The sequence below is a fragment of the Schistocerca cancellata genome, chromosome 9, assembly GCF_023864275.1.
Source record: "Schistocerca cancellata isolate TAMUIC-IGC-003103 chromosome 9, iqSchCanc2.1, whole genome shotgun sequence".
In the NCBI taxonomy this organism is placed as follows: domain Eukaryota; kingdom Metazoa; phylum Arthropoda; class Insecta; order Orthoptera; family Acrididae; genus Schistocerca; species Schistocerca cancellata.
Window position 1 is genome coordinate 300,266,902 of NC_064634.1, and position 25,385 is coordinate 300,292,286.

Below are 25,385 nucleotides of genomic sequence, written 5' to 3' on the forward strand. Positions count from 1 at the left end.
AACATCGTTGGAATGGTTACAAACAGTTAAAACTTTGCCAGAGTTTTTGCAAAAAGATATTGGAATAACAAAACACTTTGTGTATGTATTGTCTATTGAAAGTACACTGCAATAGTGATATGGATAGCTAGCGGACTTGACTATTGGGAAACAGAATTATTCTGTAAGCGACTGAGGTTACGGAATTCAGATATCATCCAGCTTGGTCTTCGATCTTGCTGCTGTTAGTACTAAAACTGGAAACACATGTGTCAACGTAGCAAACACAAAAAGCTTTAATATGCACTGGAACTGCATACCGGGTGAGGAGCCGAACATGACCTCTGGATTTGGGCTCCAACACCCTCGTGAGTAAGCTATGCGAGCACATCTCACGCCTGGTAGCGGAGGATTTATGTGCCAGGGATTTTGTCCACGGCCCCAGTCTCTTCTGAGGTTTGTTTGTGGCTCTGCAGTGATATCGTCCTTTACAGAAAATGTATTGCGGAGGTGACACGGATATTTCTCTGGTTGCTGCGGTGGACACCAATCTGGCACACAGTTGAAATCTGACACTGAAAGACACCAAACACACTTGTCTTAATATTGCAGAAACACCTTTCACTAAATGTGCAAAAAAGTAGTCACAGTAATTACAGTAAATGATATTGCTTCATAATAGTCACGATAAATCGGATCGGTAGAATAAGTCATACTGAAAGGTTGTTCGTACCTGTTCTAATTGTTAGCACACAACACCAATTGGCTGTGTGATTGCGTTCTTTGTCTTCTGAAGCCTGCGTTCTTGTCTATTTAATTACAATTTAATAAACTAGATGATCGCTTCCATTTATGAACTTACGAACTCAACTTCTAAAAAGATATTTTATTTAGGTTTTTTGAAGTATATTACGGATGGTGCTATTTTCTCAAAAGTTTTTCTGCAGCTGATGGAGGAACTAATGCCACCAATATCATTAACGGGTAATAAATATTGTCATTAATGGCTGTAATGGAAATTGGGTGTTTTCTTTCTCTGTAGGCATAACACGTGACTCAGACTGTTGCAGATAGTTTTCCTTTTCACGAATTCCAAACTTCATATTATTCTGTAAAACATGTCGACATGTAAGACCGCAACTCTTCGAGTGGAGATAGTGTTATATAACATTCATCCTTTGCGCTAACGAAATTTCGTGTCCTTGTTTCGACAGTCTTGCTGAATGTCGTTCCTAAATAGTAAAAGTATTGTTTATCACTCTAGATATGTGAATGGAGCCGCAGACTTGCCGCGAAAGGAACTTCTGTCAATATGATGTCAACAATACTTGCGTTGCTACCATGACGAGCGGGACTGATGTGACTTATCAACACTCTCGAAATACATTTTGAAGGTATTGTGCAAATTTTGTGCTGATACCAACAAGGCATTAAAAGTGAAATAAAGAGAGAATAATTGTAGAGCTCAAGAGGGGAACTAGATGAATATACTACTAAGAAATGGCAAAGTAAAAAAGTAGATTTAAATGGAAATAGAATGAACGAATCCTTAATCTTTACACCTCGTTGGTCACAGAGCAGCAAACAGACGGGGAATTTTATCCAGTCTCCAGGTGGACGGAAAAGAAGCCCATGTCGAATCCACTATTGCATGGCAATCGAAACATGAAATATTGATATCATTATCGTGAAGACTGAGTAAACTGACTGGTAAGTAATAACTTGCGGGACACAGGGCACTGACAGTTTGAGTTTTGATGTAATGTGAGTTTTGATGTAATGGGTTGCGTCGTGAAGTCCCTTCTAGTGCAGAGATCTTGCAGTAAACAGCAGTTTCTTCCGCAGGTATGGAACCGTGTGTAGGAAGTTCGTCGCTTCGATTTAGACAATGATCACATTAATAAAGAAACTGAAACAGGCGTTACAGCTTAGTAGTGGAAACGGCACGAAGAACTCCGTGGCAACATCACGTACCTAGTTCAACGTCTGGAGAAGTCTTCTGAGCTATGTGGAAGAATGCAGTTGAAGAGCACTCGAAAGAAACATTTTATGTTTAACTTAGCACTGCTGGCCATTGAAACTGCTACACCAGGAATGCCATCAAATAACTAAATTTTACTTTCGTGCTTACACAGTATAGCAGGAACAATAGAGGATAAAAATTTGTAAGTGGTTAGACCGTGTACAGAGTGTGCTGACATCTCTGATAGCGAAAACGGCTCTAACCCAGCTGGGCATAGAATCGAATTCAGTTTGGATCAGAGACATGGGAACTTCATCCCTGCTTCTTCGACTCTAGCACAGAGTTCATTCATCCTATTGGATGCTAAATGATGGTGTGCTAGTGTCTTACCAATCCATGGCCAGACGTTTCCAGATGGTAAGAGACCGAGAAGTCATGCTGGCAACAGTCGAATACCCTATACATCGAAGTAGTTCAGGACAGCACGGTCAATCCGTGTACTTGTGTTAACTTCTTGAAAAATAACGTCACGGAGACCTCGAAAACAGTGCACGGCACCGGCCCTAATACGTCAGAAATTTAACACCTGCTATTCAAATTACGGGTTATGCGAACGAGAGTTGGATGTGATAAGTATGCAATAGCAAACCATACCATCGTAAAACATGCTGGGCCCACACAGCGATGCAAAATGCGAGCTGGCAACGGTCATTCTCTTCGGAGCTTCCACACACCGATACGTCTATCGTGTCGCCGAACGCACAGTTTGAAAAGACGACAGTCTATCGGGCCTCTGAGATTCTGCATGGCGTTCAATATGAACCTGCTGAACCTATAAGGAGCGGCTAAAGTGCGGCGGCTGTCGAGCGATAAGCCGTCGACAGTAGCCGCGAGCCTGTCAGATTGTATCTTTGAAGTAAAATGCATATCTCTGCCGAGAAGTCAAGCGGCGCGCTGCTTTCGTGTGCCTGCTGTCGCGCTTCTACAGAGCCACGACTGGAAATTCAGATGCACTGAGGAGTGACAGTGGACAGGCGCACGGATACAACCGTGTGGCTTGTGTCGTCGTAGCAGCTGCACTATAATCGCACCTATCGGTAGGCATGCAACAGCATGCGCTACCTAATATGCTCCAAAACGCCACGCATACACACGGGATTTTTTCGGGGTTCACTTCTCGGATTCTACTTGTGATAGTCGTGATAGACAAGTAGGGTTAAGTATTTTGGATAGTTCTTAGTCTACGGACCATTTGTGGACCCAACAGAAGGATCGTATTACTGTAATATCATAGAGGATCCAAGTTTGAAAATTACACACATTTTCCAGCATAGTCAAACGAAGGGAGTCGGTTGATTCTTTTTGCATTACATGCACGCTATGGTGCACCTTAATGGGCTTATGGAAGCACCATTTAGATCTCTAACAACCTTGAAAATTCTCCGGATGTCTATCCGTTTTCAAGATACACACGTTCACAGTTACCCTACATAAACACGTGAAACAAGCACGTAGTATCCGGCCTGAGACGAAAACTTAGTTTATAACGTGACGTAGCACGAAGGAGTATGATGTAAAGTGTCTCTGTTGTCACCAGAAGGGTTCTAGAAGCACCGGTGTGAGGTGCAAAATTAGTTTTGGGTTACTTAAATTTCACACTATACCATCAAAATTTTTCTGATCCGTAAAGTTATGCTCATATAAATGACATTCCTGCTGTAGTAGGGAAAAGAAGGGAATAGGCGGAAAAAAGCTTGTATTGGAGCACAAAAAAGATGAATATGCTTTTCTTCTAAAGGTCTTTGACTGCAAAGTCGGGTACTAGCTGCCTTTAAAACTTTTCTCAAAAAGTTCGGCATGCGAACATATCTGCGTTTTTAAAATTCTGAACGAGGAGACAGTGGCAGTAGGAACGAGGCAGGAAAGTAATAAATGCTGGAAAATAGTAGATATAGTGGGTTGTGATATAGAAACAATGTTGGAGACAACAGCAATGTGAGAGAAGCAGAGGAACACAGCGGCAGTGGAACATAGTTGACAGTGACAGAACAGTGCAGGAAATGAGTGAAGGATACAATGCTAGTGGAAGAGGAATAAAGAGAAGGAGAAAGTGGAAGCAGTAGCTAGTAATAATGAGAGAAAGAGTCTGTGACAATGACAACGAGAAAGAGAGAGATAGTGAGAGTGAGAAGAGAAATCAGCAACAAGAAGAAATGAATGAGACAGTAAAAGTGCGTTTACACCTGCGCGCCTTGAAGCTTGCCGTGCGGCTGTAGCTTGCCCCGCACGGAAGTAGAGGCGACCATTGTGGACTCAGATGTGAATGGAATCAGTTGCACGAACATGTTGAAGAAGAGGCATGCACCTATTTGCGTGCCTCTGCTTGCATGTGGGGCAGGCTACAGCCGCACGGCGACTGACACAAGGCACACAGGTGTAAAAGCACCTCAAGAGAGAGCAAGAGGGAGATAGTGACGGAGAGAGGAGACAAAGGTATGAGGAGAGAACGAAGGGGGCTGTGGCTGTGAGACAGGAAATAGTGACAATGAGTTGGGCTGAACGAGAATGAGAACGGGCATGTGGGGCTGTATGGGTATGAGCGGCATACAGCGATGGACTAGTGGAGGTGAACGAGTTTCAGTTAGTAGAGTTGGTGCGAGTGAGATGTGAGTCGGATATTAAAAAGAACGCTAATATGTTTGGATGCCAAAAGTTTTAGGAAAATTTGTAGAGGTGATGAGGAACGTGGGATGACTCAGCTGATATCCCACTTTTCAGTCAGACTCTTTTAAAACAGAAGCATATTTCCATTAGTAGATTCCACACTCATCGGATAACTGGGGGGGCCGACGCGCGTAACAACATCGCGAAATGATAAACCACACTCTCAATAGACCGCTGTCGAATTCTGATACGAAGTATAACACCACTTTCTCACAAATAAACAACATTAAAATTCAGTTTCTGAATGAGAAATTTCTACTTAATCTTTCCTTATATACAATATGTAGACGATTTTTTTCCTACATTCGTTGTGCGGTCGCGCTATGGATATCCATTCACGTGGTACTCTTCACGCACGCCAATTTGATGTTTGTTGCAAGTTCACGATTTCGTAATTTTAATTGCCAGCAGTGTATTTATTATTCCGACAATGTCGCGTATTAGGATCACGAATGCACTGCATACCAAGCAGATTTACATTTACATCTACATGATTACTCTGCAATTCCCATTTAAGTGCTTGGCAGAGGGTTCATCTTCCTACCATTCCACTCCCGAACAGCGCGCGGGAAAAACGAACACCTAAACCTTTCTGTTCTAGCTCTGATTTCTCTTATTTTATTTTGATCATCATTCCTACCTACGTAGGTTGGGCTCAACAAAATATTATCGCATTCGGAAGAGAAAGTTGGTGGCTGAAATTTCGTAAATAGATCTCGCCGCGACGAAAAACGTCTTTGCTTTAATGACTTCCATCTCAACTCGCGTATCATATCTGCCACACTCTCTCCCCTGCTACGTGATAATACAAAACGAGCTGCCCTTTTTTGCACCCTTTCGACGTCCTCCGTCAATCCCACCTGATGAGGATCCCACACCGCGCAGCAATATTCTAACAGAGGACGAACGAGTGTAGTGTAAGCTGTCTAGTGGACTTGTTGCATCTCCTAAGTGTCCTGCCAATGAAACGCAACCTTTGGCTCGCCTTCCCCACAATATTATCTATGTGGTCTTTCCAACTGAAGTTGTTCGTAATTTTTACACTCCTTAGATTTCACGTCATTCCTTTGCTTCCCCGAAAGAGCGCACTACAAATATTGCGTTACTGAACAAGCAGCCAACGGTAAAAAGGCCCCATACACTTAATGAGGGTATCTCTGTGTGACGATATGCAGGTGAAATGGCAACCCTTTGGCCCACGTTGCAGCAGAGGAGAGTAATTTTGTCGTAGGAAATTATAAGCGGTGCCGCCGTATCGGTTACCATTAGGGGCGGCTGTTAGGGTAATGGGGCCGGGCCGGCCCGGCAGCTACCGGCTACCGGAGATGGCTTATCTGTGCGCCGCCGCCCTTTTATTATATTGTTAGGACAGAATTAATTAGGAGGCGAACCATCTGATTACAGGGGCCTTCGAGCAGCAACGTTCTCTCGGCTGCCGCGCGCGGTGCGTTGCGCTGCGGCCGTCTGCGTACGTGTGCCGAGGGACGTTTAGTGTTGCCAATTAGACAGAGCGTTGACAAGGCTCCTTGTTGGCTTTTGCAATCAGCGGGGCCCGTCGCGAAATACCGCGGCTAACTAGCACCTGCCGCATTGTCACGCAGCCGGTATCCGCCGTTCAATCAAGTCTGTCGTCGAGTAACGCCTTTGCGCAAATATTCGCGTCAGATTTGCTCGCAATGGCGCTAGCATGCGAATTAGCAACTGTTCGTCTGGTACATCGGATAACCTAGTGCGGTTTTCAGGTGGTTTACCACAACAGTTTAGGCGCGGTGTAAAGCTTGCCCATTTCCGTCACATAACGAATGCAAAAAAGTTAAAAAACGAAAGCATACAAAACAAAATTTACTCGGTTCGCACAGAGAGACTGAATAGGATCTGCCTTCAACGTTACTTTACAGTTGGGATGGGCAACCTTTGGTGACGTCCGGAGCGCCTCGTCACGTGACACAAAAGGAGCACTCCTTGTGCATCGAGTCAAAATTACAGCTTAGTGACGTTAATGTTTACGGAGTACCGCACCGGTATGAATGGCACCCCTTTCACGACACGCCAAACCAACAAATTATGCCTCAAAACACGTGGTTTGAGAGTTAATTTGTGTTTTGTTCACCCGGAAAAGATTAAAATTAGTACCACTGTGAAGAAAGTGAAAAAGTGTGAAATGTGGCGACATCGTGTACATCTAACATGGCGGGCGCTATGAACTCGGAAAAGAGCCAATAGCAATGACTTGTTAGCAGCGCCCCTAACGGGAAAAAAATGAAAACTTTGTGTTCGTACTTCTTAATTTTAATCCAGAAAACCTCCCAACCTAGTACCGATTACTTGGACTACAGTACTGAGAAGGGGTAAGGCACGAACGTTGGTTACAATACCCTTCATCTGCAGGCTATCCAGAGACTCGATTGTGTGTTGGGAGATGGGTTCGGTGGTTGTGGGGGAGGAGACCAGACAGCGAGGTCATCGGTCACATCACGTTAGGGAGGGACGGGGAAGGGAGTCGGTCGTGCCCTTTCAAAGGAACCATCCCGACATTTGCCTGGAACGATTTAGGGAAATCACGGAAAACCTAAATCATGATGGCCGGACGCAGAATTGAACCGTCGTCCTCCCGAATGTGAGTCCAGTGTGCTAACCACTGTGTTGGGAGAGTATTGGGTTTTAAATGAGAAGTACGAATGCTGTGTACTCATTTCCGCCGGTTAAATTGCTTGCATCGAGTGTATTACACGAAGCCAAACTAGTACTACTCGCCCTCACGCTTATTACTTATTGGTAAGACTGGGAATATTTTGGTCGGCATCAATACTGTTCGTCAATATTTGCCGCGTGGGATTAGCCGAGCGGTCTGAGGCGCTGCAGTCATGGACTGTGCGGCTGGTCTCGGCGGAGGTTCGAGTCCTCCCTCGCGCATGAGTGTGTGTGTTTGTCCTTAGGATAATTTAGGTTAAGTAGTGTGTAACAATAATACTGAACGTGTGAGAGACCCCTTAACTTCCGTGTGACATTTGTACCACTGAAGATGACAGGCACGAAGCGAATGTTGAGAGCAGTGCCAAGAAACGGTCGAGCGGAATACAATGCGAGCGCCTCGCTCTGTAACCAACGAGTTGCTCCTGCGGGCCGGACTGAAACCGATGAGGGACCGGACCCGACAGGCGGACCGCCGGTTGTCCATCCGTGCACTACAGAGATGTTTTGGAAGTAAAAAAGAGGAACATGTGTAAGATGCACATCAGCAGCATAACGATAGTGAGTAAACGTCTACCAAAGCGCATGCCTGTAAACTCTTAAAATTTCATAAACTACCTCCAGTATTTAACACTATTTGACTGCTTGACGATTCATAACCAGTTCTCAAAATGAAACTTCCTGGCAGATCAAAACTGTGTGCCGGACCGAGACTCGAACTCGGGACCTTTGCCTTTCGCGGGCAAGTGCTCTACCAACTGAGCTACCCAAGCACGGCTCACGCCCCGTCCTCACAGCTTTACTTTTGCCAGTACCTCGTCTCCTACCTTCCAAACTTTACAGAAGCTCTCCTGCGATGCTGCAGAACTAGCACTCCTGGAAGAAGTTTGGAAGGTAGGAGACGAGGTACTGACAGAAGTAAAGCTGTGAGGATGGGGCGTGAGTCGTACTTGGGTAGCTCAGTTGGTAGAGCACTTGCCCGCGAAAGGCAAAGGTCCCGAGTTCGAGTCTCGGTCCGGCACACAGCGCACACTCCGCTGCAGAGTGAAAATCTCATTCTGGAGTTCTCAAAATGTCCCCCCCCCTCTCTCTCTCTCTCTGACGCACCTAATTCCGGACAAAACCTGTAATTACGTCAATTAGATCACAGTGCACAGGAGCTGCCCCCATACATTTACTTGTAAATCAGTCACTAGAAGTGTCGCTTTTAGTTCGCTTAAAATGATGTCAGGATGATTTGAGGTTAGGGCGTATTAGTGTGTCAGCACCCTCCCACCGGGGCCCACATTTCTCAGACCTGGGCACTAAACAAGCCGCCTTGGGGTGAGGCTTCATAAGGAGGCGGCCAGTCACCACTTACCGATCCGTCATAGACGGTACGCTCCACGTTTACTCGCTACGTTACAACACGCCAACCTACGGCTACGTATTACCTCCTCTGTATATCATGCAACGTCCATTCAGTACTGTTCCGATCGTTAGTAATTTCGCTCACCTACATCATGTTCGTGTTTCGGCAATGTCTACGGGGCGACATAGCCTCAATATCATTGCTCTATCGCGGGAGGAAAGCTCTCTGGCATTACATCGCGTGTAATGTTGGACATCTGGTGGTGTTGAAGATTTTCGTTACTCACATTTGACAAGGAATAGGGCAGTCATCAGAGAGTGGGCCAATGTGATTTGTCGGTACCTGTTTCATGTCTCTCTTTAGCAGCATTAGGTTACACTCCAAACTGATCTACACTAGTCACCAATACTTTCAGACACATATAACACACATTGTGAAAAATATGGTCAGAGGAACAGTATAGATCATTAGGGCCTCTGGTATCCGTGCGTTAATTCCCACTGTGCTTCTCCCCTCTGGAAGATGGTATTGCTGTCTCTGAATATACTAAAATTTAGCTCAGATACAAGCAATTTACAAGCATCATTTTCTCTTTCCCCACCGTGATATCCACAGTGATACGGCTAACTCGCAGCCACAACAATGAGTGGTGTTATACCTCCGATCTACCGCATCTGATCAATGGTTTCGGAGATGTTTCGCTTTTTTGTAAGGTAAATGTCGGCTATAAAAACCCAAATCTTAATTGGACCACTGTACGCTGCGTTTATCTTAGTTTATATATTGTTACAACTGACTCCATCGTCTTGTGATTCTGAGGCGTCTTGTTATATACTGTACATACTATGTAATCGCACTAGCAGATCGCATGATATTTGGTAGAAGCAGAAACGAGCTCTGTAATGGACCAGATCTCAACCAGCCCTCCTTAACGATAACAGCGCACACTTTGCTGTACATTGGATTAATTCTGAAATGTCCTATAGGGAGCTTTTCGGAAAGAACTTACGATAAATAAAATGATCCCTAACTCTGCGAAGGACACTATTATCATCTGAAAGTGTAACTACTAAAAGTCACGAAGAGTTATGTTCAAATCCCTCTCCAACTACAAAAATTTAGTTTTTGTTGGTGGTTTCCTTAAGATAAGACGACTCAAGGAATGGTTCCTCAGGAAAGGGCTCGACCAGTTTCCTGTCCGAATCAATCTTGTTCTCTGCTTATAATGACCTCGTCGTCGACGACGGAACATTAAACCCTAATCTTCATCTTCCTTTTTAATATCCACGAGACCTGCTTGGACAGAAACGACTTTAGTGAAAACGCAACCTAGTTTGAAGCAAAATGATCTGGAGGCAGTTCAGAAATAATGCCGTTGTCGAATGCCTAAACTTTAATAATGTGGACGCCAAATTAACGTTCTGATCACTTCCTTAAAATTACGATACCCCAGAACGTATGTATTAACAATATGTTTCTGTCACCATGGTCTTGTTTCCTATTTACGAGACAGTTTTATGTAAGGTCTATATCTCCATGTTGGATAAAAATCACGGTGTACATGGCAAACTTTAGAAACGCAAAGCAATGTCAGGCACGAAAACAAAGTTCAGTGCCAGAAAAAGCCAAGTATCCACTGAGAAACACAAACATTGTAACTTTATGCACTACTGGGCCGCTAACTCTCACTCTGATCAGCAATGCCCACCAAGTAGATTTTTCCGACGGATATACAAAAACTATTGCTTTCCTCACAGAGTAATGCCGGTCATGTTGATAGTTCCCCATTCAGTGACAACACCCATTTTTCCCAAAGACATATTTGTTACATCAGACATCAAGTTTCATACCCTATAACTCGAAATAAAAGAAATTTTATTTAAGGATCCGGTACTGGTAGTAACCGTCAATTCATAACAGTTCCAACAAGGGCTTTTGGTCCAATCTGCTTTGGCGTTCCTGCACTAAATTCAGCAAATGTATCAAGACAGACTGTGGTACAGGTTCATCATATAAGTGATCCCAATGTTTCCTTCCATAGCTGTAAATGATGCAGTGGTTCCCTTATCGTCAGACAAGCGCTTCACAGCTTTATTGATCAGATTGCAAAGAGCGCGTACTACGTGTAAACTCGTCAAGATAAGTTTGCAACTTGACCTGTCGTAAAGATATCTTTTCACCCCCGTCCCCCACCAGTCCTACCGTCTTCATTAACATAAACAATTATCAGGTGATAATAATGATGTATGCATTTTCTAACATCGTGAACCGTCCGATTATAATTGATATAAAAATTACCATACAAATCTTATAAATGCAATAATTCCTACTAATTAATTGTGACTATGCCGGCACTGTTCCGCGACCTCCCTGTCATCATCACCAAATACAACACTGAGTTAAATTTGGTTACCACCACAGGATACAATCAATGGGTATTTTTCTGTTTTTATGCAAATACTGTGTCCATGTTATAGGAATTTTACAGTGGAGTCAGAGAGCTGACAATGGCGAATCTCTCACCGCTTGCGCTGTAGACCTCTCTCTTGGGGCAATCTCGGCTATTCTAAAATGGTGGTAGGAACGGCCAGTTTTTATGAGTGATTAGATCGGCGCCAGTAAGGAGCCGCCGTGCAGACGGGCGACCTGAAATACAAATGGCGCGGTCCAGTTGCCCGGTGGCTGCTGGCTGCTTAATGATGTGGATTCGGAGCGCAGGAGCGGCGTCGGCGCCTATTGAGCCGCCTACACGACGGGCCCACGCGGACGCAAACTGGGAATTCGGGTCAGCCTGAGGACTTATCCCAGGGACTGCGCCTACGACGGCAATTAACAGTCGGCACCGACAATATCGGCAGTTTAGAGGCTCTCCGTTTTGTTTACAGCACTCAGGTTTTTAAAACATTGGCGATTAGTTGCCGTATTCAGTAGGCACCAGACACATCAAGAGGTGTAGTCAGAGTTTTAAATATCACTGCGAGAAAGTAAAGTTACGTAATTAATTTTTATGAATTTCATGGCGAAATTAATTCTTGGTTTGTTTACAGGTCCTGGTAGGCTACACTTCGAAACCTTTTCCACAGCACCTTAGCGGTAGAGCAGCCACAACAAAAGTGTGTAGTCGTGTAGCTCATGTGGCGTAGATGCTTCCAGTGCACGATATTTTGAACACTACCAAGTTCGATACCCGAAGCGTTCCGTGACTGGTCATACCCATTCATAAAACGCGCCGAACCGACTCAAGAGCGTAAATGTTACTGCTCTGTCAGGACCATCTCAATTATTTCTTTAGTCGCCTTATTACCATCGACGAGTGCTGGGTTGTATCACTATGACTCTGAGAGAAAACAGCAAAGCGAGCAGTGGAAATATCTGGATTCAAAACTGCGGAAAAAAGTAAAGATCCAACCATCATACGGCAAGGAGATGCTGGAAGCATTTGGGAATTGCCGTGGTGTGGTGCTAACTGATTATGCAAACCATCACAGGAGCGTACTACCGAAATCACCGGATGAGGTTACAGGTGGATGTCATGGCGAAGAAACATCGCTGTTTTATTTATTCAACAACAACGCTCCGGCTCATTCTGTACAGGTTAAATTCACATATGCTGCTGCTTTCGGCTGTCAAAATTTTGCTCATTCCTCATATTATTCTGACATGGTAGTGACACATCTCCCTTGTTCATCACCTGACTAGTGTTTCCAGAATGACGACGATGTGATTCTCGGTGCGATACGTTTCCAGAAAAGCCAAAAACCATAGTTCACAATCAATGTCTCCGACGAGTTATCCCTCGTTAGGGATAATGTGTTGCACCGAAGTGTGAACACGAAGTAAGTACATTCACCAAGTTTCTTGATCGCAGCTTGATTTTTGGTGGTGATAATTATAACACTCACTACCCTAATGTACTAATGTAACACGGTCCTGGCTGCTAAATTAATTAAAAAGAAAAAATATGAAGCATTATCTGGGAATTAAATTACCATACAATACAAAATGGTTTAGAAAGATTGGAGATTGAGAAAAATCAATGCTGGGCCATCAACTTGTGTCAGAGTGCGAACCATTCAACGAATCATCATCGATAACGACTTTCGGAGCCGAAGGCCCACTCATGTAACCTTGATGACTGCACGACACAAAGCTTTACGCCTCGCCTGAGCCTGTCAACACCGACTTCGACTGTTGAAGGCTAGAAACACGTTGCCTGGTCGGACAAGTCTCGTTTCAAACTGCATAGAGTGGATGGTCGTGTACGGGTATGGAGACAACCTCGTGAACCCATGGATCCTGCAAGTCATCAGGGGACTGTTTAATTAAGCTGGTGGGGGATCTGTAACGGTGGGGGATGGGGGCGTGTTTAGTCGGAGTGACATGGAACCCCTGATACGTCTAGATACGACTCTGTCACATGACACGTATGTAAGCTTCCAGTCTGATCACCTGCATCCATTCATGTCCATTGTGCATTCCGACGGACTTGGGCAATTCCAGCAGGACAATGCGACACCCCACACGTCCAGAATTGCTATAGAGAGGCTCCAGGAACACTCTTCCGAGTTTAAACACTTCCGCTGGCCACCAAACTCCCCAGATATGAACGTATTGTTTTCAGAAGAGATCTCCACACCCTCGTACTCTTACGGAGTCATGGACAGCCGTGCAGGATTAATGGTGTCGATTCCCTCCAGACATTAGTCGAGTTCATGTCACGTCGTGTTGCGGCACTTTTGCGCGCTCGCGGGGACCCTACAAGATATTGGGCAGGTGTACCAGCTTCTTTGGCTCTGCAGTGTAGAAGACGTCCGACCCCGGTAGCTGAGACGTGAAAAAACGAAAAAAAAGTGGTCAGCGCGACAGAAGTTAATCCTAAGGTCCTGGGTTCATTTCACGGCTGGGTCGGAGATTTTCTCCGCTCTGGGACTGGGTGTTGTGTTGTCCTAATCATTATCATTTCATCCCCACGCGAAAGTCGCCACAGTGGCGTCGAATCGAAAGACTTGCACCCGGCAAACGGCCTACCCGCGGGAGGCCCTAGTCACACGAAATAGTAGCCGTGTAGAAGACAATTATATTTCAGCACCTTCTCTCCAGGCTGTCATTAAGTGCGAAACAACGAACACAGAAGTGCAGTTAAAGTTCGGGCGCAATATTAGTTGATCAAAACGGATCTAAAACGAACCAGAGGAAACCACCACATGTTTAACAATACAAATTTTGTTTATTTTACATGAAAGTATGCGCCATTAGCAGCTTTCCTACATAACTTACGGCACAGAATCAAATCGCCGCAGAAATGTGCACCCAGTCATAGTAATCACTTTGTAACAGTTTTTCTCTCTTCGCCAGTGTGACTGAAGCAAAAGTGTGCTGGAGTTTACGCTATGCGCTGCAGCAACCGTTTATTTTCAGTCACTTTTTACTTTCAACACCATCTCGTTGCTAAAACCATCGTGGACATTTTCACGTGCGAAACTACGATTTCGCCACAAATTCGCAATCCGTTACTCTGACGTCCGCCACAGATTATTTTAATTTCATTGCAAGTTCCAGTTCAGGTAACAACAACATATGATTCATCACTTATAATTAATAGCGCTTAACGAAATAAAAATCGCCGTTTACGGTAGTATCCTACTGCTTTTATCGTCGTGTGGAGCGTACCCTGGGAAATACTGTACATCCAGATCAAGAACATAGATTTACAACAAAGCTATCCCTCTTGTTAAAGAAGATACAATCATGGATTTCACTGTAGAAGCGCACATTTAAGTTCGAATTCCACAAATATAATAGCACATTCAACCGAAGAGTGAGTATACATTCAAAACATTAACAAAACACGTAACTGTAACCAAACAAAAATCACCACTAAAACAAGCGCTATCTGATGCAGTGCAATTGAGTTATTTATTTAGTATAGGAAGTTAGCAATAACGACACTGCAGAGTTGAAGGCGCAAGCATGTGGAAAGCACAGAAAGCAAGAGATTTTACGAGTGCGACATCGCGGCTGCATGGCAGTGCAGAAAACTGGCAATATCTGTCTGGTTGAGCAAGAAACCAGGTAAATATTCCTTAGCCTAAAGCGAATACTACCGAACGTTTCGGACGCAACGCTCGCAAAGTCACGATTCGCGCTTCTTGGAAGTCGCTTCTTTTGTGAGGACGTCATTTGTAGCCTCAGCAAGTGCTGGTCACCGGTCTCAGAGAAGTCCGGAGACAAGGTCAGAAGAAAGGGCTACATAATAATCGCGCTTCTGTCTGACAATCTCTCTGCTGCTTAGAACAAGACGAATAGCCATCATTAGGATTACTTTCGACAACGCGATGATGCTGTGTTGGTTAACTTCACATTGTGGCACATATTATTCATTCGTAGTCTGAAAGTGTAGATCTTATTTGTTAAGGATATGGTACATTTTCCACTGTTTCGAATAATCTGAATAGCTCGTGTTCAGTTGAGTGAAGAACGCACAGGTCGTTATACGAATTTTGAGTGGCTCAGAAAGCATCGAAAAAATTCGGGAAGACACTGATGGCTGAAGGTGAATAGACAATAAAACGAGGCGGTTCGATAATAATGTGAATAGTTTTCATAGAACAGTTTTAGTCGAAAGAAAGTGCTCCGGCCTTTTGGATACGTAAATATTTATCTTACTTTTGAAAATAAAGGAGAATAATGTAATACTGTTTCAGGTTATGCTATTTACCGTACATATGGAAAGCCCTCTTCTCAGATTCTTTTTATATTATACTTTGTATAAATATTAAGTTGATTGTGCGAAGATTAAAATGAAATTATTAAGGAGAAGTATAGAAACTGTTCAGCTGAGCAGCTCACTAGCACTCTCACACTATAAGGAAATGAAATATCGAGCTAGTGCATTGTCTACGTGTAATTCAGCTTTTAACGTCAGTTGTACCGCAAGCGACAAGGCCAGACTGAGACTGGTAAGCATCGTAACGATCCAATTCCAAGGCAGGCTATGTGCAAATAGAACACATTTTCTTTTAATACCTACTGTTTGCTGCTAGTGGTAAAGAATTAGTTACGACGATAAAAAGAAATGTGCTACTATTTCCACAAAAAGCACAGTTGTCTGTTTAATGCTCACACGACAGGACCAATGATGCAACTCGTCAGCTGGATTCGTAATTAACATGTGGCACGTTGCACAAATGCTAGTCTTTCCGGACAGGTTTACTGATACAGCGATTGCGACAGCACGTTTAAACATTTATAGGGCGCCCTGTTGACGAATGGCGATTGACCGGTGTGTAATTAGGCGGGTAAGCACACTCAATTACTCAAGCAGGCGCCAATCACGCGCCGCTGTCCGCTGCGCCATCTGGAAACGGACGCGCAAACAAACAGTGCACTACGGCGCCGCCAGATAGCTCTGTACTCCGCATCCACGAACGCCTCACTGTGTGGCGCCTACATCGAATTACTGGAGACGTAAGATTTTAAAGAAACTACCATTACAGTTAAAATCTGGAATTACTGTGAAAATTAGAAGGTAAAATTTAATCGCTCTTTTCCACCCTGACGTTCCTAGTTTAGGTTGTCACATCTGATTTAGTATACAGACAAATAATATTCTCTTATGCTCTTTCGTTTTTTGAGTAAGTTAGATAGTGATTACTGACATTAAAACGTTTCAATAATAAAGGTTACAACCTGTATTAGTAATAAGAGGAAGTAAGAATAAAAAATTTACTCACAAGTCGCCAAAAGCTATTTCGGATTTAATAATCTATTTTAGCTGGCCGCTAAGGGCTCTTTTATTATCATTTGATGTTGTCACACAGTGTCATAACTTCATGAGCGGGGTAATTTTCGCATATTACCAACCTGACGGTGTGTGTGTGTGTGTGTGTGTGTGTGTGTGTGTGTGTGTGTGTGTAATTAGCTCAACAAGAATGTAATAAATACCATTCCCATTTCTTGGTCACTGTTAGCCAATAGCCAAAAAAGGTGCTTCAACTTCACAAGAGAAATTACATTGTATTGCTATTCGAACGTAATGTGTAGCATGTAAATGTAATGAAACTACTAATCAAAGTAAGAGCTGCGGGTGGAGTCTGAAATTAGCACTCGTTTTAGAATTAAATATTTCAGACGTGCAACAAATACCTGTACTGCGTGTCTGTTGTTCAACCAAGGACGTAAATACCGCCCGCAGAAGCCTTCAACGTGTGACCAAATACACAGTTCGCCCACAGCTTCAATGTTCTGCCGGTTCAGAACTAAGATACTGAGAAACAAAGGAAAAAAATCTGCGGTTCTTTTCCAACAGGATGTCGTTTAAGGGGATGCTGCGTGAAGAGATATGAAGAACAATAGCCTACGGTTGTGATATGAAGTTTTGCAATATCATAGATGGAATCATAGTAATCTTGCTTCACAGAGACCAAGTAGACATTAAAACTAGATCTTTCTTAATATTAGTTTAACGGATAACAATGAGAACGATCTTCCTGTTTAGTAGAATGATTAACAGTGTCTCAGCTCGTGCCTTCCATACTTGCTGTGCATGACAGGAAGCGAAACATAAAGAGGCGATTATAAATGGACAGAAGGACAGATGAGGATGAATACAAACCTTGTAAATAATCAACACTGCGTATTTGTTGAACCGAAGAGTTATCCAAATGACCAAGTATTCGATAGAACTTTAACCTGAAAGGAGAACTACCCTTAAAAATTAATACACTATGTGATCAAAAGTATCCGGACACCCCCAAACACATACGTTTTTCATATTAGGTGCATTGTGCTGCCACCTACTGCCAGGTGCTCCACATCAGCGACCGCAGTAATCATCGTGAGAGAGCAGAATGAGGCTCTCCGCAGAACCCACGGACTTCGAACGTGGTTAGGTGATTGGGTGTCACTTGTGTCATACGTCTCTACGCCAGATTTCCACACTCCTAAACATCCGTAGGTCCACTATTTCCTAAGTGATAGTCACGTGGAAGCGTGAAGGGACACGCACAGCACAAAAGCGTACAGGCCGACCTCGTCTGCTGACTGACAGAGACCGCCGACAGTTGAAGAGGGTCGTAATATGTAATAGGCAGACATCGATTCAGACCATCACACAGGAATTCCAAACTGCATCAGGATCCACTGCAAGTACTGTGACAGTTGGGTGGGACGTGAGAAAACTTGGATTTCACGGTCGAGCGGCTTCTCATAAGCCACACACCGCCCCGGTAAATGCAAAACGACAACTCGCTTGGTGTAAGGAGCGTAAACACTGAACGATTGAACAATGGGAAAACGTTGCGTGCAGTGACGAATCACAGTACACAATGTGGCGATTCGATGCCAGGGTGTGGGTACGGCGAATGCCCGGAGAACGTCATCTGCCAGCGTGTGTAGTGACAACAGTAAAATTCGGAGGTGGTGGTATTATGGTGTGGTCATGTTTTTCATGGAGGGTGCTTCCAACCCTTATTGTTTTCCGTGGCACTATCACAGCACAGGCCTACATTGATGTTTTAACCACCTTCTTGCTTCCCACTGTTGAAGAGCAATTCGGGGATGGCGACTGCATCATTCAACGCGATCGAACACCTGTTCGTAATGCACTGCCTGTGGCGGAGCGGTTACACGACAATAACATCCCTGTAATGGACTAGCCTGCACAGAGTCCTGACCTGAATCCTATAGAATACCTTTGGGATGTTTTGAAATGCTGACTTCGTGCCAGGCCTCACCGACCGTCGTCGATACCTCTCCTCAGTGCAGCACTCTGTGAAGAATGGGCTGCCATTCCCCAAAAAACCTTCCAGCACCTGATTGAACGTATGCCTAAGAGAGTGGCAGCTGTCATCAAGGCTAAGGGTGGGCCAACACCATATTAAATTTCAGCATTACCGATGGAGGGCGCCACGAACTTCTAACTCATTTTCAGACAGGTGTCCGTATACTTTTGATCACATGTTTCGAATGAAACATAGTTGTTCGTAATTCAGTCATGTTAGTGTCTAAAAGTAAAATAATTTGCTGGCGTATTACATTCATATATGACTTCATTTACGGTACGATTACGCCAAGTTAGCGTTTTCAACTCCGTTAGGGGCAGTTCTGCTGCGTACAGTTTTAAGGCGTGAAATTTTTTCCTAGATGAGGTTGGTTTCAGTATTGATTCTGATATTAAGATTTGCGCAGGAGGTCAAACGATTCTGGGAAATTTTCAGTTGCTCAAGAACCCAGAGGGAGAGTAGCAGACGCTGTACACAAACCGGACCCAGAAATGGTATGTAACCAAGCACCATTGTAGACACGTTACCGTTTTTCAGGTAAAGCCAGCAGTTAGCATGTTCTCTTTTTCATATTGTCATAAAATTTTCTTTCTGGAATTTAGTCCAAATCAAGTACGTTCTGCACTGAAGTATAAGAGTGCAACTGTCGGATAAAGTGATGGGGGGAAAAAAATGGTTCAAATGGTTCTGAGCACTATGGGACTCAACTGCTGTGGTCATAAGTCCCCTAGAACTTAGAACTACCTAAACCTAACTAACCTAAGGACAGCACACAACACCCAGCCATCACGAGGCAGAGAAAATCCCTGACCCCGAGATGGGGGAATGGGGGAAGAGTCACGTGCTACACTGATATAAATGCATTAAGACGGCAGCTGATTTGTTCCCTGCTCCTAATAATTGAAAATTTCTGATCGTATTTGAATTCCATTTCATATGCGTGTTGGCGGGACGAAGTGGAGCGCAGCGTGTATGCACATAGTGGACTGGACAGCGTAGTACTCACACTAAGTATACTACCTACCAGTACGCCAGAACAAAAAATTTCTTCACCGGCAAAACATGGCTGATTCTTTTTATCGGATTACAGAGTAACGTTACTAGCAACAGCTGCTCTCTTTGCAGAACGAACAATTTTAAAAAGACGCCACAGGAAATATGAAATTGGCCTAACGTTTGACTAATAAATCTACTGTAGATATCTTGTCTCTCTCTCTTCCCATCGCTATAAAAAGCATTATCAAAAACTAAGCCATTTCTTCTTACAGGGAAATTAAGTGTGTTTCCGGTACTCCAAAAGTATGCCTGTGAGACTCCAAAATGTAGCACATATTATACGCTGTGTAACACTGCGTATCTACAAATTCGGAGTAACTGGTCAAATTCGAAACTGCTTCGAATAAGTTAGTCGCATTTAGAGCTACTTATTATTTATATGTAAAGACGATTATTATTTCATCATAGAAACATAGAAATAAAACTAACTTGAGAGCAAGGACACTTTCTACATTCTAACCACGTCAACACAACTTTTTTCACAGGAGCCATTAGAAGCTGAAAAACTGACGTGTTAGAATAGTTGTTGTACGCCAAAAGTGGAAGATGCTTCACAGTTTTACATCACTGACACAGTCTACTCTGTTTTTTTTTTTTTTTTTTTTTTTTTTTTTTTTAGTTTTTGTGTTTCACATGGAAAATAAAGTCCACAGCATCTCCTCTAAAAATCAGTGCCGTTAAGTTCTTGTTATCATCATGTTTCATCAGCTGAAGATATTCCAAAGCCACACTCACTAGCCGGGCAAATATGACGTTAAATTTGTTTAATTACTTGTATATGAGAGTCCCTTCATGTGACAAAATGGAGAGGAGGATAAATGAGTCAATCCAATGATGACGACACTGCATTGAGAAATATCTAGTAGAAATGTTAATGTTACTCTGTTTCATCTTTATACTCTTGGAAAGAGATGTCCTACTGCTCTGGTAGTCTTTCGCATAATTAATAAACAGGCCAACATGGAAAAACAGAAGAATGAAGGAATAAAAATAATGTCGTCATAAACCTGACAGTTCGGATTGATTATACTGGAGGTAGTCCGCTCTTGCGTCAGTTAAAGGGGAAGCTATAGCTTACCGTGGACTCCGTAGTACAAGTTGGAATTTCTCTCATTATGAAAATAACGCTAGAGGAGAGAGAAGCATTGTTGGTCAGATGGGGGATCAAACCCAGGACATACGGATTTGCAGTCTGCCACCTACACACCGAATCAACAAGCATCGCTGGGGAGAAATACGTTCGGTTTGATCACGTAATTACAATTTTAGTACGTTATCCATTATTCAGAAAGTAAGTTGAATTGATAGTGTATATGGTTTGCTAGCAGTTGCAATTCTTGAGTAATGTTCATAAAGTATGATTAGTGGATTATTACAAATTACAAATACATTGTGAAATACTTGTTTAAAAAACTTCAGAGTAGACAACATTTCTTCTCGCGCAAGAATACCCAGCCTGTGTTCACTTTTGGCTACACCTTATGTATCATACGCCTGTCCGTCAAATGACTGACTGTTCATGCTAAACTAATTAAAATGTATGGTACCTATAATCCTCAAGTAGACAAACACTTCCGTGAAAGTTTCTCACAGAGAGCGATCAGCCGCCATCTCACGCTACCACAAACTCCCGTTTATGTAAGCCCATTACGTCCAATTGGTGGGACAACTCTGATCTATGGAAGTGGGATGGCTGAACCCTGACTTGAACGCTGTGTGTTAACTGGAGCACAGTGGCGCCGCGTGTGACATGGGTCAAAGAACTGGGCTTATTGCGAAATGCATATTTTTACTATTTCCTTAACTGAAGCAGTTTTAAAGTTTTAACCAACCCCTTAACGCCCGCGACAGTCGCATAGTATGGCCTCGCGTGGTACAGGGACTAGATGTGACAAAATGGAGTACATATTTCCTATCCTTCGTTTGGATTTGGACTTCGGGCCACAGGCTAAGTTAGAAGTACATATTTCTACTGAATATTATGCTTAACTGATATATTATTGCATATTATTTCTTTCCACATGAAATATAGAATTAATTTTATGGAACGAAGGCAAGTACATGTACTACGTCTCCCATCTGAAAAGAAACATCCCGCTATCTGCAAGAACAAAAATGCTTTTTCATACTGTGTGGAGGTTAGCTGAGTCAGTAATTTTTATGCGTTATTACTGGTATTCAGTTTTAATTCATAAACATGTCATTACACTATAGTATTATGTATTGTAGCTGTAAATTTATTATTTCATTTCATTATCAATCGAGAGTTCAGAAATAGAAGAAAAATTAAGATCTATGTGACCTGAATTGATTATTTCAATGAAGGTATGTTTATATACAGGGCTACTATTAGTGGTTAATTCGTTTTCGAGCATATTACATGAAGAAATGGAAGTGACTCATGAACAGGACTGTAAACTCACCGAATTTGCATTGTGCCCACAAATTGGCGTTACGAGTGCAGTCAGTACCTTGGCAAAATGGCGACAAAGCAAGAAAAGAGTTATTGTATGTTGAAATATGTGTTGTGTTTATCTGTTATAACAGGAATTGTGGAAAAGAACAGCCAGGTAAAAAGAGTACTGTGCTTTGGTATCGACAATTTAGGGACACCGATCCTCTCTGTAAACCAAAAAGTACCAGTCGACCGAGTGTGCCAGGTGCAACCGTGGAGAAGGTGAGGGGAAAGTTTCGTACGCAGTCCAAAAAAATGAATGGTCCGCACAAGTCACGAATTTGGAATACCGCACCAACCTGTGTGGAAGACTGCAACGGCGGGTACATTAACAAACCGTATCCTCTGCAGCTCGTGCAACAATTAGAACCGAAAGATTATTGCCGGCGCTTCAATTTTTCATGTCGATACGGGAAGCACTTGAGGATGAAAATTTCGCGTCCAAGCTGATATTCAGGGACGACGCAACTTCCGTTTATCTCGACAGGTTATTCGCCACAATATGAGAGAATGGGGCACTGAACAATCTCATGGAATTGTGGCACACGAACGAGGTTTTCCAAAGGTTAATGTTTACTATACACTGTCACAGATGAATCTGTGAGAAGATTGTGACGGGTACCCCTACCTTGATATGTTACAGTTGTGGTTGTTTCCGCAAGTGACTGCTGATTACGAGAATTTCATTTTCCAGCAAGACGGAGCATTCCCTAGCTGGAGAACTGATGTTCGGTTCCCCTGTCTCCCCAGGCAACCTTGCCGGACGCCTTGCTACTTTTTCTTTTGGGAGTACATTAAGAAGTATGTTCAAGTACCCCCATTGTCAAGAACATTGGAACAGCTCACAGAACCCATCAACACTAGTGTGATGACCACTGACGAGATGTGTGCTACATAAGGTATGGAACGCGCGGTAGAACATTTGTAGAATGCAAAATGCAAACTTGGTGAGTTCACGGTTCTGTTACTATGTCAGTCGTATTTGTACATGTGATCGAGCTTTGAAAACGAATGACTCATTTATGGAAGCTCTGTATTACATCACTCGAAAGACATCGTCGTCAGGAAATCAAGATACAAAAGAAGAGCAGAGCTGATACAGTAATTCGCTGAGTTACGTGTTCTAACTCTGTGTGGATAGCTTAAAGATTTTGTATAGTGGTGAGGGCACGCTTTCCTTGTTCTTGGAGTTTGAGGGTTAAGGTAAAGAGGCAGGCGCTACGCCTCAGTGCGCGGAGCCACTCACCTGCGCGGAAGATCTCGCCGCAGCCGTCGCACCTGGAGGCGAACTGCGAGTCATAGCAGTTGCCGCAGTAGATCTTCTCGCCCTTGGAGCCGAACTGCTTGTCCACGAGGGACACGCGGCACTTGTTGCACAGGAAGCATGCCTCGTGCCAGTGCTTCTCCTTGTAAGAAAGATCCTGCGGGCACAGGCAAAAGCGCCATGTACTAAATGCTACTAAGTGCTAAAAGATATAAAAGTAAATATTTATCAGTATTCAGCAAAGTTTTGACATCGAAACAATGGTTCAAACGTGTCTGAGCACTATGGGACTTAACTTCTGAGGTCATCAGTCCCCTAGAACTTAGAACTACTTAAACCTAACTAATCTAAGGACATCACACACATCCGTGCCCGAGCCAGGATTCGAACCTGCGACCGTAACAGACGCGCAGTTCCGGACTCAAGCGCCTACAACCGCTTGGCCACCGCGGCCGCCTTTGACATCGAGAAAGGATATTTATACGACACTTCCAGGAACGAATACGAGTGTGTTCTCTCATTCGTGAAACCCGACTAAAGGTAAGATTATAAAACTGTAATTAATATACAGCATGAACCCGAATTCCATCAACAAAATTTCGGAGTATATTTGTATAAGGGACCCATCGTCTCCCGTGGCTCGTTTCAGAGTAGTGATGTAATTGTGATTTATTTGATTTGTTACCTATATTACTTTTATTTCTATGAATATACCTTCACAATATTGACAAAAACTGTAATACGCAATCACCAAAACGTACGACACAAAACACTGCGTAATTCAACAAGCTACAGATGAGAGAGTACTGTAGTGTGATGTGACTGCCGCCGCTGCGGCAATACTCGTTTCTTACCTAGCCTCGATGTGCCGCTTTTTCTTAGGAATCGGGGAAACCGCACGCGAAGTACATATTGATTAACTATTTATCCACCTATAGGAGGAGGAGGAGGAGGTTAGTGTTTAACGTCCCGTCGACAACGAGGTCATTAGAGACGGAGCGCAAGCTCGGGTGAGGGAAGGATGGGGAAGGAAATCGGCCGTGCCCTTTCACAGGAACCATCCCGGCATTTGCCTGAAGCGATTTAGGGAAATCACGGAAAACCTAAATCAGGATGGCTGGAGAAGGGATTGAACCGTCGTCCTCCCGAATGCGAGTCCAGTGTGCTAACCACTGCGCCACCTCGCTCGGTATATTCACCTGTAAATCTACCCATACCATTGTATGCTACTGTTAACGTACAACTAACACCGCCGGAAAAAGAAACTCTAAACACAACCGGGCAGTACTGAATCCATGCTCGATGGCAAAGATTGTAGCATTAATGTTGTCAGTAACGTGTACCGTGAATGAAGGAAGTAAGTCTGGAAACAAACAAGATCCATGGCGCATACCGTCGTCATTTACACTGTTTTCAGTAGAATATAGATACAAAGAAAAACGGGGGAAAGAAATGAAACGAAATGCAACTAGTCTGTACCTGGCCACCAGACACCACGACTCCCCTTATAGAAAGATGTTCACAGTAAATATAGCTGAATGCCCTCCAAAATTTTGTTGTTGTTCGTATTAATCCTGTGCGGCCTTTTTCGACAAGCTTGGATGCTAAATACGAACTGACGAAAGAAAACAATTTAATACTGAGGTTGCTGCAGTCTGTCGAAAACGGCAAACATGACAAGCGACACAGTATTAAATGACCAAATGCTTCATCACTAACATATCGGACTACGGTTACACAGTTTTAAGCTTCAGCCTCCCGCAATTTATTAAACATTTATGCTCCGGGTTGAACAGTGGTGACCTGATAAATCGCATAGATTGCTTTGGCTGTCTCCCACATCTTTCACCGCAAATGTCGGATCGATTTCCTTGTCTGCTTCAGAAATATAATGAACTGAAAGTGAAGAGACGACATAACACGTATGTGAATCGAGTTAGTGCAATGGTAAGACATAGGACTCGCATTGGGAGACCTGAGTTCAAATTCCAACCCAACAGTTTAGGTTTCCCATGGTGCCCGTCATTCTTTACAGTGAATGCCAGGATCGTTGATTTGAAAAGGATACGTTAATTTCCTCATTTTTCCTTCCCCAATCTGAGATTCTGCAACCCTTGTCG

At 43.5% G+C, this 25,385-nt stretch overlaps 1 protein-coding gene across 1 annotated transcript in view; it reads right to left on the bottom strand.

The window, feature by feature from the left end:
* The window catches only part of LOC126101585 (prickle planar cell polarity protein 3-A), a 1,199,532-nt gene that overhangs the window by 102,897 nt on the left and 1,071,250 nt on the right, over nt 1-25,385 (bottom strand). The window contains exon 7 of the mRNA XM_049912239.1: nt 23,248-23,422. Coding sequence (XP_049768196.1) covers nt 23,248-23,422 — 175 coding nt within the window. The remainder of the gene's footprint in view (nt 1-23,247; nt 23,423-25,385) is intronic.